The sequence below is a fragment of the Myxine glutinosa genome, chromosome 13, assembly GCF_964187855.1.
Source record: "Myxine glutinosa chromosome 13, kmMyxGlut1.1, whole genome shotgun sequence".
Classification (NCBI taxonomy): Eukaryota; Metazoa; Chordata; class Myxini; order Myxiniformes; family Myxinidae; genus Myxine; species Myxine glutinosa.
This window is the reverse complement of record NC_136273.1, coordinates 18,189,777-18,207,414: the sequence shown is the minus strand read 5'-3', so window position 1 is coordinate 18,207,414 and position 17,638 is coordinate 18,189,777. Positions and strand designations below refer to the sequence as shown.

The 17,638-nt window shown below is 44.6% G+C and overlaps 1 protein-coding gene across 2 annotated transcripts in view; it reads left to right on the top strand.

Moving 5' to 3' along the window:
• NCAPH2 (non-SMC condensin II complex subunit H2) overlaps nt 1–17,638 on the top strand; it is a 73,245-nt gene that overhangs the window by 31,785 nt on the left and 23,822 nt on the right. For both annotated transcript variants that reach the window (XM_068133871.2, XM_078767128.1), the window contains 8 exons: nt 2,086–2,164; nt 2,309–2,374; nt 2,521–2,600; nt 2,714–2,829; nt 9,152–9,217; nt 9,848–9,936; nt 10,652–10,738; nt 12,634–12,700. In XM_068133871.2, the coding sequence (XP_067989972.2) occupies nt 2,086–2,164; nt 2,309–2,374; nt 2,521–2,600; nt 2,714–2,829; nt 9,152–9,217; nt 9,848–9,936; nt 10,652–10,738; nt 12,634–12,700 (650 nt within the window). The remainder of the gene's footprint in view (nt 1–2,085; nt 2,165–2,308; nt 2,375–2,520; nt 2,601–2,713; nt 2,830–9,151; nt 9,218–9,847; nt 9,937–10,651; nt 10,739–12,633; nt 12,701–17,638) is intronic.

Here is a 17,638-nt window from a genome sequence, read left to right as displayed (position 1 = left end):
TCACCTGTAACACATGGACAGGGCCCGTGGAAATTTAGGGGTGCTTTGGGATGGCCCCGCAGGTAAGGTTGCGTCTTATGGCATCCACCGGGGGACGCGGTCTGCAGACTGGGGTTGTACAAATGTTTTATAGAGTTCTGAATTTTTGCAGGTTTGGTTAAGTTTTGTGGTTAAGGTAGGATTTTTGAGTGTTTGTTTGTTTCCTCCCACCACAGGAGTGACGAATTCTAATGAAATGTACATATTTGATTGCATGATTGTTAAGGGGATTAGCATGTTTAGGAGAATAGGTAGGTAGTCCGGCTCACTTCCCACAGCCCTCCTGATTTATTTCATAGGTTAATTAAGTATGAGACAATAAGTGTTGAGGCTGGAATGGTAGCGCCTGCAGTGAACCTAGCAGGAGCTATGGTTCCAGGGGGGTTGAGGGGGGGGGGGGGAAGGGGGGGGCTGTGTTATGTCGGCGGGTAAAGGAATATCTAGAGCCAGGTAGATCTGTATCGGTAACATGCTTCGACTTTCGCGATAGGGAATCTCCCCTGTAATAAGTTCTGTGTTTTAGGCGGTTTGTCGGGGAAGTGTATATCTGTGAACATACAAGGATGTTCGGGTGTTAAATAGCGTAGGGACTAAGATAAACCCCTGTGTGTCAGACCTGCTAATCATTCCTTTGTCCCTTATGGCAACACACTCATATAAACACTTAGATAGGCCCTTAGCACAACAGTAATTAAATTCCCTTCCCTGACAAAGACTGTGGAAGACAAGCAGGCAAGGGCCACGTACAACACCGGCGTGGGCATCAGACATCGAGCAAGGCTGGGATCCATGCCCAGGAGGACTGTTGATTGGCCAGGGGGAGGGGCAAGCAACACCACAGTGCGGGAGGAACTCGGCCAATGACAGGGCACCAGCGAAAGAGAACATTGGAGAAGATTCGACGCAAGGTTATAAAAGGGCGCGCTGCACGACATTTTGTCTCTCTCTTTTGGCTCTCTTTCCCTTTGGCCCTCTCTTTCTCTTGGTCCCTGGTGCTGCACGGTCTCTCTGTGCTCTTTGTCTTTTTGTCTCTCTTCGCGCTGGACCTTGTGTTGGAGATCGGCCCCTTCAGGTTGGAGATTGGCTTCGTGTGGGGATCGCTGGCCCTGCGTTGATTCCGCGTGGTGCTTTTGGTTCCTTGTGGTGCATCGGTGCTAGGAGTGAGGGACCTCGTGGCGTGCCGCGGAGCGAGTCGCATCGGGGCCTGGCGAAGCGTGCGAGCGAGCGGACGAAGGGTTTCTTCACGCCGGAGCTTGGAGCCGCGTTTGGACGGTGGACAAGACTACAGACAGATAAGGACGCACCACATTTCCCCGTACATAACGAACGTTTTATTTTCCTTAATTCATTTTCCCTTGTGGCGTATCCGAAATCTGTGTGTGGGGACGTCCCGATTAGGACATTTATTACCTGCGCGTATTTTCCTGTCCCGCTATCCTTGTGAATAAATCCTTGTTTTATTTTCTGTATATACCTGAACGCAGTTTTCCGTGTGGTTTATTTAATTTGCAGCGGCATTGGAGACGCCCCGAGAACAGGTAAGACTGCAGGGGTCTCGTGCTGCCCCTCCATCCCGCGCAATTTTGTATAGCTTTCTGTCTTTGAGTCCGCCATTGAGTTTCGCCTCAATAGCTAAGGCTTTCGCAATCGGCTTCCGTGACCGTCTGATTTTTATCAAAGGTGGCCACATGACAATATGTGCACACACAGTCATTAACAACATGCTTACATTTTTTTGCAACAAGCTTTCCACTACATCTCTTGGAATATGAAAGCAATGTATGTACTCTGTCATTTGAGGTGCAAGAGGATGTAATTCATTGCCATTAAAAAAATTCACTTTCATGTCACACAATGTGTCCCAATCTGGGGAAATGACATATATATATATATATATTTCACTCCCACGTTTCTCTATCGATTTGAATCCTTTCCTCATGTCCATAATCTCCACATTGTGCTTGGCTTTGCCTCTGTAATTTGATGCACGATGTTCAAAAATCCTTCTTTTGAGCTTCTTTCACATTTATTTGCTTCATTCACCAGACGTCAAACTCAGAAAGGATCGGGGAAAGACGACGGTGCAAGTGGTCACAATGCCAACTTCGATGAAACCAATGAGGAGGTTGTAGTTCACCTCCTCGCCACCTCTCTCTCCCCTTTCACATTCTTTCCCACTTTCCTCTTCCAACCTCCTCCCTTCATTTTGCTTTGCTGTGCCACAGTGCTTCCACTAATTTGCTGGTTATTCTCTTCCCTCCATCCCCAGTTTCTGATGCTTGATGACTTCCCCATGGGAAAAACACAACTACCACGTGAAACCATGCCCATGCCTGTACTATGCTCACTTAATTTAAATATATATATTTCAACATCTCTCACCACTCACTGCTTCTCAAACCATAATGCACATTTTCAGATCGACAATCATTGCCCTCCATTTTTCCCCTATTTCCACCCTCATTCAACTCGAATGCTCAGAGAGATAGCTTGTTGCTGCTAGCCCCAATCACTTTGATTGCGGTGGATGATGTAGAAAGGCGAAACACACCACTCTACAGGTACTTTAACTGAATAAAATTATATCCACCGGCACAAAATGTTTAAATGCAGAAGCTCACAATTCTGTTTTCTCGATGTGTGTGTGGGACGGTGTGCTTTTGCTTCTCACTAGTCGCAAAGGAGAGTTACTTGGGAGCCAGAAGGACTACAAGATGAACATGTGCCGTCCACAGCTCGGAGTTTACTTACTTGAGAGTGTCGGATCTTGCGATGGGCAGCAGGAAGTCAGTGAGTTCTTCTGGAATTTCCCTTCTCGACTATCCAACAGCTTTTGAGGCCTTTTTAACTGGCGATCAGGATAAATTCCAAATCTTCACCTCAAGTAGGCATCACAGGGCTGCTGGTTGCATTATTCAGGGTTTGTATGGCCTGGAAATTATTGAATTGTATGGAATTTTGTTGCCTCAAATCCAAGGCCTTGAAAGCATGGATTTTTGTCATTGTTCTCTGAACCTGGAAAGAGAAAATGAAAAAGGGAAATGGTCGTGACTTTTTAATGGTTCAAATTATCGAAGCAATGATTTTGCGCAATCATGGGAAACGATCGGAATTCACAGCATATGTGACTTGAAATGGATAAAAGATTTTGACACGGGACTAATGGCGAAATACACCACCATGGGTTTCCGCTGATGAAGAGGAACGCAGACACTCAGCCAGGTGAGGCATGCTTGGCCTGTATGTATCGTTTTTGGCCTTATCTCCCAATGGTAATGAATCACTTTAAAAATTCTCGTAGCCAGATCCGAATCTGGATCTTCACCAAAATCAAATCATTTCGTCCTCGTCACATATGCTACATCTCTACCAAATTTAGTCCGAATCCGTCCACAACGTTTTGTCCACAACTCAAAAATTGATGTGGAACGTTCCATCTTTTGTGGAAGTGAAGAGCCACTGGTGGTGTACCCAGGATTCTGAAAGCACTGACATTATTCATAAAGGCGATGTATGGTTCTGACTTGTCTCCACTTCCCTTTGCATTGAGTGGGTATTTTAAAGGCTCTGCAGTCTTTTATTGGTATATCAAACACTTGTTCCCATCCATGTTGCTAGTCTATCTGCAAAAACATAAAACACAGAAAATGATTAGAAATGATCAATTGATATTGCCATAATTAACCTGTTGCTTTAGTCTTGGAGCAAATAATCATCTGATGATATTCTGAATGGTATAATTGCATTCTTTGCCCCAGAAAATGTATGTTTAGGCACCCAGATTGAGAGCCTAAATGGCTTAGAAGCCGAGATATTGGTACTTATAGGTCTTTGCATGGCGACTGCATTGGAAATCCAGATGGCCACCATACTGTATCTTAAGGAAGTGGTTCCCATTAAAATTGAAAGCTAAGGCAATGGATAGCCTGCAGAAAAAATTTGGTGCTTTTGTTTGGAATGTCCACATCATTCTCGAATGTGGTCCTAAGCTGCCTGACTGACGAAGAGCTCTTTTCTTAACAATGGGGAAATTGAGTTTCCAGGATAATTGGCTGGATAGAGGTGATTACAAACTGGCAATGGTTTTAGATATGCAAGATACTCACTGAGCGTACCGTCGAGTGTGCAAACATGGGTTTGACATACAGAATATTTATGAAGCGGCTCCCTCCTGGGCTGACGTCCTTCTCACATACTGTGAAATGGGGTGAATAGGGACAGCAAGGTGAATAGGGACACAAACTGAAAAAAAGTTAGGAAACTTTTTTCGCTGAAAATTGATAACCATACTGATTTGTTGATATTTGGGTTGAAAGTGTTCTCTTGTTTTTTTAAAAAGCAACTTATAGCCCCTATTAACCCCATATATGGGTTAAATAGGAATAAATAGGATTTTTATGGCTGTCCCTATTCACCCCGTTTTACCGGTGAATAGGGACAGTCACTAATACAAAAAATAATAATCGCGAGGAATTAATTAATTTATTTTGATTTTTTAATTTTTTAATTTAAGACATTAAACATAGGGTATGTAGTTGGGAGGAATTGAGGGAGGATATAAGGGGATAGTGGTGACAATAATGAGGCTGAAGGTGAAGAGAAAGGATAATTTTTAACTCTCAAACCTGTCTCCTTCCTCCAAATCCTGGTGGCGTCTGGTCAAATCCGTTTCTGGTGTTTGTTCCCCCTCCATCCCCTCCCTTACCTCAAATGGCCACACAGTTGACATCGCACATGACAAAGCCGAATGCCTCAACTCTGTGTTTGCCTCAAAATCTTTAGTCCCAAACCCATCTCTCTCTGTATTCACCTTTCCCAGTCGAACCCAACTGCTCCTGGACTCTGTGTCCTTCTCTCCTGACAAGGTGGAGGAGTTTTTGTCTAACCTCGACTCTGATTCTGCAACTGGACCAGACGGCATCAGCCCACGGGTCCTAAAATCCTGCTCTGCCGCTCTATCTCACCCTCTCTCTGTTCTTTTCACCCTCTCTTTTGCTCAAGGTCATCTGCCAGCATCCTGTAAATCAGCAAACATGACCGCTTTACACAAAAAGGTGCAAAAACAGATCCTTGCAACTACAGACCAATCAGCCTGCTCCCAATTATCAGCAAAGTCATGGAATCCATCATTGCTTCAGATATGAAATCTTTCCTCTTCTCCAATGGCTTGATCTCTGATCATCAATTTGGTTTCAGACCAGGTCACTCTACTCTGGACATGCTGCTTCTGCTGTCTCAACAATGGATGGAGGTCCTCAATGCCAAACAGGAAATCAGAGCTGTCTCCCTTGACATATCACGTGCCTTCGATACGGTCTGGCACCCAGCTCTGCTCACCAAACTCTCCTCCTATGGTATCCATGGAAATCTCCATGCATGGCTTGCGGACTTCCTCTCTGGTCGTAGTCAACGTGTGGCCCTGAATGGATTTCTCTCATCTCCCCTGCCTGTTCAGGCTGGAGTTCCCCCAGGCAGTGTGCTGGGCCCTGAGCTTTTTCTGGTCTTTATCAATGATCTCTCCGACTCTCTGGAAAATCCTCTCTATCTCTTTGCTGATGACTCCACTCTCTGCCCCTCCATGCCTCTTCCCTCAGATCGGCAGTCTGCAGCCTCCTCACTCTCTGAAGACCTGGACAAAATCACAGCCTGGTCAAACAAGTGGAACATGTCTTCCAATCCTGACAAATCTCACACTCTTACTATGTCTTGCCGAAAAGATCGACTGGACAACCCTCCCATCTACTTTCTCAACAATCCTCTCCAAGAAGTTCTGTCGCTCAAGCTTTTGGGTCTCACTATCTGCCATGATCTTTCTTGGGAAAACCACATTTCCAAGCTGGCCTCCAAAGCCAGTCGCCGACTGGGCATCCTCCATCGTGCGAAGTCCTTCCTAGGCACACCTGAGCTCCTCACCACATACAAGGCTTTCATCCGCAGCTCAATGGAATACTGTTCTCCCCTATGGGCTGGTGCTCCTGCCTCACACCTAGCTCGGCTTCACGCTGTTGAAACCAAAGCTTTCAGAATCATTGGAATCTCCCGCGATGAAGCTATCTCTGAGGGACTTTCACTCACTCACCGCAGGCAGGTAGGTGGTCTTTCTGTCTTCTACCGACTCCTCTCCGGCCTTGCTCCCCCAGCTCTCTCTGTGCTCTGTCCCCCAAATATTCCTACAGGTCGCACACGATCTGCCAGCAACCCTCTGATGGTTAAACTGCCGAAATCTCGGCTCTCTGCTCACCTTCACTCTTTCATTCCTCTTTTCTCCCGCCTCTGGAACAAACTCCCACACTCCCTTCAATCCCACTCCTCCCTCCAGGTCTTTAAAACAGCTGTTCACCACCATCTCTTATCTTCCCCCATCCAAAACCTTGATCTTTTCTACCCCCACTAATTCACCCCAGATCCACCTTGTTTGAAATTCCAACTTCTTTCCTGGAAGTCCTGGCAGTGTCCATATGTTTTATACCTCTCCCACCCCCCATTCCCATGCCCCCCCCCAAAGCCCTCTCCCTCCCACAGATCTCTCGATGTCTCCATGTCTCTCGGTCCCTGCTCTCAAATGTTGTGTTTGTGTCCTTCCCCCTCTCTCCCCATCTTGTCTACCGCTCCCGATGTTACTTGTTTTATGTGTCGGTTTGTCTTTCTGTGTGATTAATGTTCGCTCTTTCACGAGCCTCGATCTCGTATACAAAAAAAAAAAAAAAATTGGGGATAATAAAAGACTTCCCTCCCCCACTCCCTCAAATTTTCAGTTTTTCCTTCCTGAGAGCTTCTGTATCCATCTTATCCACCCCTGCGTGCCCCCATACTCCTCATTCTTACCCGCCTCCTTTGTTATCTGTCTATATTTATTTTGTCCCTCATCCCTGCTGTTGGCATTTCCCCCATTATCTTTCATCTGTTGCTTTGTTTTTTGTTGATCCGTTTTGTGTGAACCTTCTGCCCATCCCTTCCACTATCCAAAAAGGAGCCAAATGGCTGCAGAAAAACATGGAAAACTTGAGGAAAGCAAATGCCGTGAGATCCCATGACTTAGCTGCTTTAATCACCCATTCAGAACAAAGCGAGTCATTCGGAAATAAAACTTTTCTTTGTAAAAACTTCAGTTTTTGTTATGAGTTCTCTTACAATTAACTTCAATGCAGGAGGAGGCCATTAGGCTCATCAAAGCCTTCGCTGGTGTTGCCAGGCTATGGTTGTTTGTCCGTGCTCTATACTTTATTTTTAAATGCCGAGCTTGAAGCAAGAAAGCCGAAGGTAGGTAGGTCATTTTTGGTCATCAAGTAGGTCATTGTTCGTTTTTAGGATGACTCGGCCGGGGTTTAAACGCCGACCTCCCAGACTCAGAGTGGGCACTCTAACCATTACACCACCAAGTCTGGTTGATTTGTTAGCGTTGCGCCATTTTAATTGTAAGGCCACAGACAACATTGCAGCATCACTTGGTGAAGAACATTTATGTTTCTGAGTATTTTGTTGGTAAAATGAAGGAATGTAATTTCCATTTGATTTGGTGTCCATATTTATTTCCGCCACCAAAGGTGGATGGAGGTTATGTTTTTACCCCTGTCTGTCCGTTTGTGAACAAAATATCTCAAAAAGTTGTGGACGGATTCGGATGTACTTTGGCATAGATGAAGCATATGTGGCACGGACTAAATGATTAGATTTTGGTGAAGATCCGGATTCGGATCCGGCTTCTAGAATTTTTTAAGTGATTCGTCACCATTGGGAGATCAGGCTAAAAACGATACATAGCAGGATATCTCAAAAAGTTATGGATGGATTTGGACGAAACTAGTTGGACAGGTTGTGTGTGTGACAAGGAAGAATCGATTCAATTTTGGTGAAGATCCAGATCCGGATCCAGCTAGTAAAAAATTTGAAGTGATTCTAGAACCTTATGACCATTGAGTGATGTGTCCAACCAGGCGGAGGTATGCTCTCTACTGAGTGCCGTTCTCGTCTTATTTTAGTTTGACATACTGTGGAATGTGGATTGTACTGTAGGTGTTCCAGATCAGTCACATTGATGTTCTGTTAAGTTCAACTGATTTTGACTGAAAGAAAAAGTACCAGACTCGGTGTCGTAATGGTCAGTGGTTTGAACCCTGGCATAACCTTCTGTCCATCCCATCCACTCACAGCGCAGACCATTTTTTCTGAAATGACCATTAGGAAATGAGCTAACACCTGTCGAGTAATCGGCTGTACTTTTTTGTATACAAAATTGGCGCTCGTGGAAGAGCTGGAACATAAAACGGGCCAGAACATAATGGAACAAGAATAACAATGGAGAGCAGGGGAGGGGGACTCCAACACCATGATCGAAGGACACTTCTCATGTATACAGGAGCAAACGAGGTTGAGGGAAGAGAAATGTGGAACTGAAAGGACAGGAAAAGAGGAGTGGGAGTAGGGGATGAAGCTGAAACTAGCAAGATAGTTGAGTCAGGAAGGGATAATGGGTGTAATAAAGATCACAAGTGAAAATTCGAGATGACAACAGATGGTGGTGCACTCCTTGCTTGAAGTTGAAGTTGAAGTCCTGGAGGGAAGAGTGACACAAAACAGCCTCTAAAAGGTGTTTCCATAGATGGGAGAAGTGAAGAATAAAAGAGTTGAGTTGTGGTAAAATTGGCCTGGAAAATACTACCATAGCCTGGAATTTTAAATATGCGAAGGTGCACAAACTCGAATTACTTCTGAGGGAAAGGCTGTGTTGCTGATGCAGTACGTACGACACATTCATTAACAATGTGACCAGGGTACCGGTAAAACAATGGCGTGCCTTTTTTCAACAGTACCTTGTACTGTGGAATCTTTTGGTGGCCTCATGTGAATGCTAGCAGATGGGACAGCTGGCTTAACATCCCTTCTGAAAGAGCACACACAGATTGAAGGAACACTGTACTGTACCTAGGAAACACCACGATAACCATTTGTAGTCTCGTCAGGAATGGAATCCCAAATGGATAGCTCAAAGGTGAACTGTCTGAACGATCGTCTAAGTCTATAGAGTTTCAAGAAAATAAATTTAAATTACCTTCCTTCCAAAGCCTCTATGAATTTGGATATGATGTCACTATGTGTGTGTGTGTGTGTGCAGTTTGCATGGTTCCTGTGGAAAGCAACACGATTCTTCCTGACAATCAAGCACCTGCGATTGAGAACGGTAGGAGGAAGGCAGATTGTTGTGAAGTTTCAGGCTATAGAGGAGGGGTCGGCTTGGGGGAAGGGCAGGTGTTCATAAATGATAAAAAAACTTTGAATCGAAGGATAAAGTTATGAGATTAGCAGGGGGAAAAAATGGGTCTTGATATATGTTACCCTCGGTGCAAACCCCTTAGCATTAGTGGTCTTATTCTCTGTCCTCTGTGGAATGTATTTTAAAAGCTTTTCTAGGAGCTTCAGAAACTAGAACCTTATGACCATAAGTTGATCTATTGGCAATCGAGAGGAAAATGTCCTTTCTGTAGCAATTTCGGTATCAATGAGGTAGCAATGAGGTAGGAGCTTGTGTGCTGGTCATGCAATACTGGCTTGTTTGTAGCTTATGATGGTCCACTGTGTTCAACTCTTTGGTTAAACGGATTTTTTACAGATCACTTCCACGTGACGGCGGAATTAATCGTTCCCTTAAGGCTTAAGTGAAGGCATGCTTCACGAGGCAATGCCCTGCCATCGGGGGTCTGCTTGTAGTCAGAACTTATTCCTTATTCAAAAGTTGCTGTAAAAAAGGGACAATGCTGGGAAAATGGATTTGGCAAAACATTTTATCACTATTGTTTTTGTTGGTGTATAGAAGAGGAAGAGGATATCGAAGATGTTGCGGCTCCTCCAGATTGTGACGTCGGTGATGAAATGGTTGATGTGGTTGTGGAGAATTTGCAGGTAAAGAATAATTGGCCACAGGTAATCGGTAGTTTGTGAGTGTGGGAGGTGATGGTTTCTGGTGGAGGCTGTGTGGGTTGAAAGAGAGAACTGGAGATAGCAGCATTAAATAGACAGCATTCGGAGTACAGTAATCCCTCAAATATCGTGGCTTTTGACCAATTGCGCTGACCGCTTTATGTACTCTGATTTAGTTATCACGGTGGGGGGGGGGGGGGGGCTTAATTTTGAGCAATCATGGTTTTTGAGTTGAGTTGTGATGGCCATCTCTCACTATCTATTGCTCACCGTTAATAATGGGATAGTCGAAGTGTAAAACGATAGACAAAAGTAATTATTTTCATTTTTAGCAATTTATAAAAGAAACGCATCAACAGATTACAAAGGAAAACAATTGAATAGATTAATAGGGGAAGATAAAAGAGCTTGGATAAAAGAGCTCAATGTGTTCGATACCTAGCTACCTTTCAACATCCGCTGGGACCCCCAAAACATTCCACAGAAGGTTTGGCGGGGCTAGCCCCAAATCTGAGGGAGTAGTTTTGGGATGGACAGACAGACGGACGGACAGACGGACAGACAGACAGACAGACAGACAGACAGACAGACAGACACTCCTGTTTTATAATATAGATTTCAAATACACCACTTTCATCATCTATTGTCTTTTTCCTACCCATGACTGCATTCATCGACTTCACCTCCATATATTCAGATGGCTGGAGGATGTGAAGGTGCCATGCAGCTGCGAGAGAGGGTTCAACCCAATCAACCTGATTGTATTAAGGCAGTCCCTAAAAAGGTATGGAGCCAGTACTTTGGCATCACACTGGCAGATGAAAAGATGATTGCACAGGACATTCATCAACAAAAGTAGATTTGTTCCAAATTGCACGATATTAAATTATTGCATTTTTACATGACATACACAAAATGTAGCTCGGTGTATACACAAGTCTTATCATGACCCACCCCTCCACCACCTCCCTCCCCTGGAAAGATTTGCTTCTTACCTGCAACGATTACAGAGATTAATTGGTTGCCGTCAATTATGCGGCACATCATTACAATGCTTTTTTGTTTCCATTGTCTATAAATTAGAAGCCCTTTATTTATCCTGACACCTGCTTACATGTATGAAAACTGTGTACAGGTATTTTAAATGCAAATAATTTCGAATGTACATGTATTGAACATCCAATTTTATAGATCATAAGCAATCCATGAAGACTGGAAGCTGAGAAATTATCGTAAAATACTAATTTGAAGCTTCCTTCCGGTGTACTAATTTCTAAATACTAATTTCCGATTGGATTTTCATATTCGGTGAAGACGGTCTTTTTGCGCTATTCCTTACCTTTGCAAATCCAATTCTCTAGCTGTTTCCACGTTTACGTGGGAATTCCCCAAGAGGCGTGTTTTTCAATATCAGACCGTGTTCATAAATAAGACCAGTTCTCTTTGTTAATCCAGTTGGCGGTTTATTGCAACTTCAACAATGAACACGGTCTGAAAGACATAAGAACAAACATAATGATCAGTAATGATTAAGAATCCTCTAGTGCAGTTATTTAGTTAGTTCATTTTTTTCCTCATGCTCACATCCAGCTTATATAAATCCAACGAGGCAAGAGGATGAAGAAAAAAAAAAGTGTAGTGGAGTTTTTGGGGGAATCTACTCCATGCTGATTTAGGCCAATGAGATAGAAATACCCAAGGTTAGGGCCTGAGGGCAGGGGGGATGAGTGGCATTGCTAAAATAAATTGTGCGATAAATGATATGTAGTACGATAATCTCTAAAAAGTTATGTACGGGTTGTGACAAACCTCAGTGGACGAGTCGAGTAGGTGTTAAGATCAAGTCGATTTGATTTTGGTTCACGTCCAGATGCAGATCGGCCTGTCAGTGGGATACAAAACATAAACTGCTCAGCCTGGCGGAGATATGCGCTCTACCCAAAGCCGTTCTAGTTTGCAACTGAATTGGTTTGCCAAAAATCAAACTGATCGATTTGGCCTTTGTCACATGTCAATGGTTTCCATGACGACAATTTCACCCCATTATAATCAAATGTGACTTTTTGTGAATTTATTATTACCATACCTTCATGATGTTTCAAGATATCAAATTGAAACTTCCACAACTTATTTATACGTATGTGCAGTATACGTGAGGAAAATTTGGTTAAATCAGTCAAAGGTCAAGGTCATCCGGAACATGTAAAACACCTATTAGGTGGCAATTAGAAAATGTGTCAACCAAATTTGTTCTGCCCAACATTCCATCAGGTAAAACACTTGATAGGTCAAATTTTGGAAATTACCAAATTACAGTTTCCATTGCAACTCCTGTTTATTTGGATTTTGCAAGTATCGTGCTAGGCACGACATCTTTCTTTGTCTGTCTGTCTATCCATCTATCCATATATTAATTGCTGCTTTCCATTTCCATTTATGTAACATGGCAAGCAGGTTAAGTTGTGCCTCAGTCTAAACCATCACTTTATGACCTCAAACCAATTGGCTTTACAATGCCCTTTGGCCCACCTCAACCAAAATGTAAATGATGTTCGCAAAACTGCAATTTATTTTTCATGGCTGGTAATAATGTTGATATTAAAGCTGATTTTCGAAGTGGATAATAATTATTGCAAATTCAAACATTTGTATTTATAATGTTGTTTTCCTCTTGCACAGGTGTCTGATCCATGGGAGAACCTTGATGCTTACAGCCTGGGCCCTGCAAATAAACCCTTCAAACAGGGTGAAGAGCATTTTGTCTTCACCTCATCATCTCTCCTATTTCATTTCATCTTTGCTACTGTTACGGATTCGTCACTTCCGTTGTTGTGGTTTTCATCCACTGTAAACATTTTTGGTTCCATGTACTACTATTGTTGTCTAGCCCAACACCCAACAGGTTTTGTGGTTGATTCCGACGAGAATCATGGGAGCGCCGTTACGCCACGAGAACGGGCCGTCGGCCATTTTGACTCACGTGCTTAGCACATCGCTCAAGGTGTTGGGCTAGCGGCTAGGGTGCCAGCTTAGGATCCAAGGATCCTGGGTTCGAATCCCGGTCGATCGCTGAATTAACGCCAGGGGGGTTGACTCAGCCTGTCATCCTTCCGAGGTCGGCTAATTTGAGTACCAGTTCACTGGTAATTCCCTGTTTGTCGTAAAAGGCGGCAAAAAGGGTTGGCGGCAGGAAGGGCATCCGGCCGTAAAACATTGCTTCAAAAAGGGGACCGAAAAACAACAACAACCACGGTCCCCGAAAAGGCCAACCCCTGCTTCGCGGGGAAAAATGGCCTCTAAACGGTGGGGGGGTTTTTTTTTTTTTTTTTTGTTATTATTATTATTATTGTTGTCGTTTAAGGGAAATATAGATTACTATTTTAAAAAGGTCAAAAAGATAATGTTTTAAATGAAACCGGAACCGGACGACGACGAAGAGGAAGAGAAGGCGGAGCGAGTGAGTCGGACAAGAAGCCGAGCTGCTTCGAGGTCTGGAGCGAACGATTGGCGAACGAGGGTCACGAGTGAACTTTGGGTTTCCCGGGAAAGGGATTCCTGCGACAGAGTTGTCATCGCTGTGAAAGATAAACCTGCGTGACAGGTTTTGTGGTTGATTCCGACGAGAATCATGGGAGCGCCGTTACGCCACGAGAACGGGCCGTCGGCCATTTTGACTCGTGTGCTTAGCGCATCGCTCAAGGTTTTTCACTTCACTTCAACCATTCTCACCGCATCCAGACGTTAATTTGGTGTGTGTGTGTAACGTGGCTTTTGAGTGGGAAATCTGCGGTTCGCCGATTGAGAGCCGTCAAACGTCCATACCTGAAGGTGTGATTTCCCCGTTGCTTCTCGAGGACACCTTCGCCCATCTTTGGCAGTGTAACTGTCAACCCAACGGGATTCTGGTCTCGATACGACATCGTATGGACGATCACTGGAGTGGATCGACTTTGGCTTGAAGCCGGGAAAGAACATTGGGGATGTTCTTTTCGCTCACTTGGAGCACAGTGAGTTATATATTACGAAACTGATGGTACCATCATAGGAATGATATATATTGATTGTACTTTTGATTAATATTGTTACTGTACCGTTATTCTTGTGTGACCTTAATACAATACTTGTTTGTTGGTAACAATTGGTGTGGTTTCACCATTGATCCTTGGCATACAGAATAACACATCTTTCTGCCATGACTCCTCTCGGGGCTCGGAGGTACACTGTGACCGGGGTCTGGGGAGGAGCACGTAACATAAATTGGGGGCTTGTCCGGGATAGAATTCCCTAACATTCCCAAAATTCCCAAATTTGGAATTTTTCTAACATTCCCAAATTTAAAAAAAAAAATTGAAATTTTTTGTGTGAAGGTTAACAGGTGTTAACTGATAGTCACCATGGTGTTTGACGCAGAAAAGTTTGCGGCGTCCCCTAATGAGGCACAGTTCCAAGCGTTAAAAAGATTGGAACTCTTGATATTGGCCAAATATTTTAACTTGGAGGTCCGAGTTAATATGAAGAAAGCAGAGATGCAGACATTGGTGGGAGAATCTCTGGTGGGACAAGGAACATGGAAAGAGGTAGCCTTGGATTGGTTACCTGAGGAAAAAGAAAATGTGGAGCTCCGGAAAATGGAGATGCAACTGCAGGGCCAGGAAAGGTTAAAAGCGGAGGAAAGGAGAGCTGAAAAAGAACTCGAGGAAAGAAGAGCAGAGCAGGAACGAGATCTCGAGGAGAGAAGAGCAGAGGAAAGGAGAGCTGAAGAAGAAAGAAGAGCAGAGGAAAGAGCAGAGGAAAGGAGAGCCGAAAGGGAGTTAAAGGAACGTGACATGGAGTATCAGAAGGAACTTAAACTCAAGGAGCTGGAATTAATGGGAGAACGGAGAGAAGTAGTATCCATGCCGGCTAGTTCGACAACTAGTCAGAACACTTGGGATGTTGGTCGGCATGTGAGGCTGGTTCCACCCTTCAATGAAAAGGAGGTAGCCAAGTTTTTTTTACACTTTGAGAAAGTGGCTCCAATGCTAAAATGGCCTGTGGGGTCCTGGACTATGTTAGTGCAAAGTGTTCTGGTGGGTAAAGCTCAAGATATATTTTCGGCTTTACCGATTGACCAATGTGCAGATTATGAGAAAGTGAAGAAAGCCATTCTCAAAGCCTATGAATTGGTCCCTGAAGCTTACTGACAAAAATTCAGGAATGCCAGGAAGAGGGAGAGTGAGACCCATGTGAAGTTTGCCAGAATGAAGGAAACCATGTTTGATAGGTGGTGTGACTCGAAGGAGATTGGGAAAGACTTCAACCTGTTGCGACAATTGATCTTGGTGGAGGAATTCAAACAGTGTGTCCACGCGGACATTAAAGTACATCTGGATGAAAAGAAAGTACCAGAGTTGTATGAGGCAGAAACCGTGGCAGATGACTATGCATTGACACACAGGATGGGGTTCCACAAACTTAACTTCCCGCCTAGAGTTAGCCAGGGGAGTTATGGTAAATCAGGGGCGGAGAACAAATATTCATGGAGGTGGCCTAGAGATGACTATGGGGACAAATCTGATACCACGAATTTTAGGGATCAGAAGACTACAGTTTTTTTTTTTTTTTTTTTTTTGTATACAAGATCGAGGCTCGTGAAAGAGCGAACATTAATCACACAGAAAGACAAACAGACACATAAAACAAATAACATCGGGAGCGGTAGACAAGATGGGGAGAGAGGGGGAAGGACACAAACACAACATTTGAGAGCAGGGACCGAGAGACATGGAGACATCGAGAGATCTGTGGGAGGGAGAGGGCTTTGGGGGGGAGGCATGTGAAGGGGGGGAGGCATGTGAAGGGGGGGGGGGGGTGGGAGAGGTATAAACATATGGACACTGCCAGGATTTCCAGGAAAGAAGTTGGAATTTCAAACAAGGTGGATCTGGGGTGAATTAGTGGGGGTAGAAAAGATCAAGGTTATGGATGGGGGAAGATAAGAGATGGTGGTGAACAGCTGTTTTAAAGACCTGGAGGGAGGAGAGGGATTGAAGGGAGTGTGGGAGTTTGTTCCACAGGCGGGAGAAAAGAGGAATGAAAGAGTGAAGGTGAGCAGAGAGCCGAGATTTCGGCAGTTTAACCATCAGAGGGTTGCTGGCAGATCTTGTGCGACCTGTAGGAATATTTGGGGGACAGAGCACAGAGAGAGCTGGGGGAGCAAGGCCGGAGAGGAGTCGGTAGAAGACAGAAAGGCCACCTACCTGCCTGCGGTGAGTGAGTGAAAGGCCCTCAGAGATAGCTTCATCGCGGGAGATTCCAATGATTTTGAAAGCTTTGGATTCAACAGCGTGAAGCCGAGCCAGGTGTGAGGCAGGAGCACCAGCCCATAGGGGAGAACAGTATTCCATTGAGCTGCGGATGAAAGCCTTGTATGTGGTGAGGAGCTCAGGCGTGCCGAGGAAGGACTTCGCACGACGGAGGATGCCCAGTCGGCGACTGGCTTTGGAGGCCAGCTTGGAAATGTGGTTTTCCCAAGAAAGATCATGGCAGATAGTGAGACCCAAAAGCTTGAGTGACAGAACTTCTTGGAGAGGATTGTTGAGAAAGTAGATGGGAGGGTTGTCCAGTCGATCTTTTCGGAGAGACATAGTAAGAGAGTGAGATTTGTCAGGGATGCCCCTGCCCCTGCCCCTGCAGTTCCAAGACAGACTTATCTTCCGGGGGGCCCGAGGCAGACCACAAGTTTTTCCTCCGGGCCTACTTGCGCTTTTTGCAAGAAACCTGGGCATTTGATGTCCCAATGTTATGTCCTGAAAAGGAAAAATCAGGAGCGGAGTCAATCTAGTACAACTCCGAATGCATTGGCAAATGCGAGAAATCGTCCTTGGAGGACAGTGCCTTGTAAAGGTTCCCATGCCAAAGTTATGGCATCACAGAACGACCTTGTTCAAGAGGGTTACAAACCTTTTATTTCAGAGGGATTTGTGTCACTGGATGGAAACTTAACGAACCAGAGACCTGTTTGGGTATTGAGGGACACAGGAGCACATCAATCTTTGATGCTTGAGGGCATTTTGCCATTGTCAGAGAAGACGGCAACTGGTGTTAGTGTTCTTTTACAGGGGGTTGGTGGCTATGTTAAAGCTCCACTTCATGTCATCCATTTAAAGTCTGATTTGGTGTCAGGACCGGTCACCGTAGGTTTACAAGCCACTCTTCCTGTAAAGGGAATCTCTTTTGTTATCGGGAATGATTTGGCCGGTGGTCGAGTTTCTGGTAATCCGATGTTTGTTGAAAAGCCTAGTATGGAAAATAACACCGCACAGTTAGAGCAGGAGATTCCGGGTATCTTTCCATCCTGTGCTGCGACTTGTGCTATGGGTAGGAAGCGCTCTGAAGAGAAGGAGAAGGTACTGACGTCACGCTTTGCACAGTCACTTCTTGTCGAGTACCCTGAAACTAAGTGTCAGCACACACAAGTCATGGATGGAGGCAATGTTGGCAATCTCTTTGTAGGTGGACTGAACTTTGACACAAGTGAAGATGTTCTGGACTCTATCTTTGGCAAATATGGACCACTCTTGGAAGTGCTGCTGATAAAAGACAGGGAGATGCAAAAGTCGAGAGGGTTTGGCTTTGTCACGTTTGAAAACACAAAGAACACCAAAGATGCAGAAAAGGATTTGAATGGCAAGGATTTGGATGG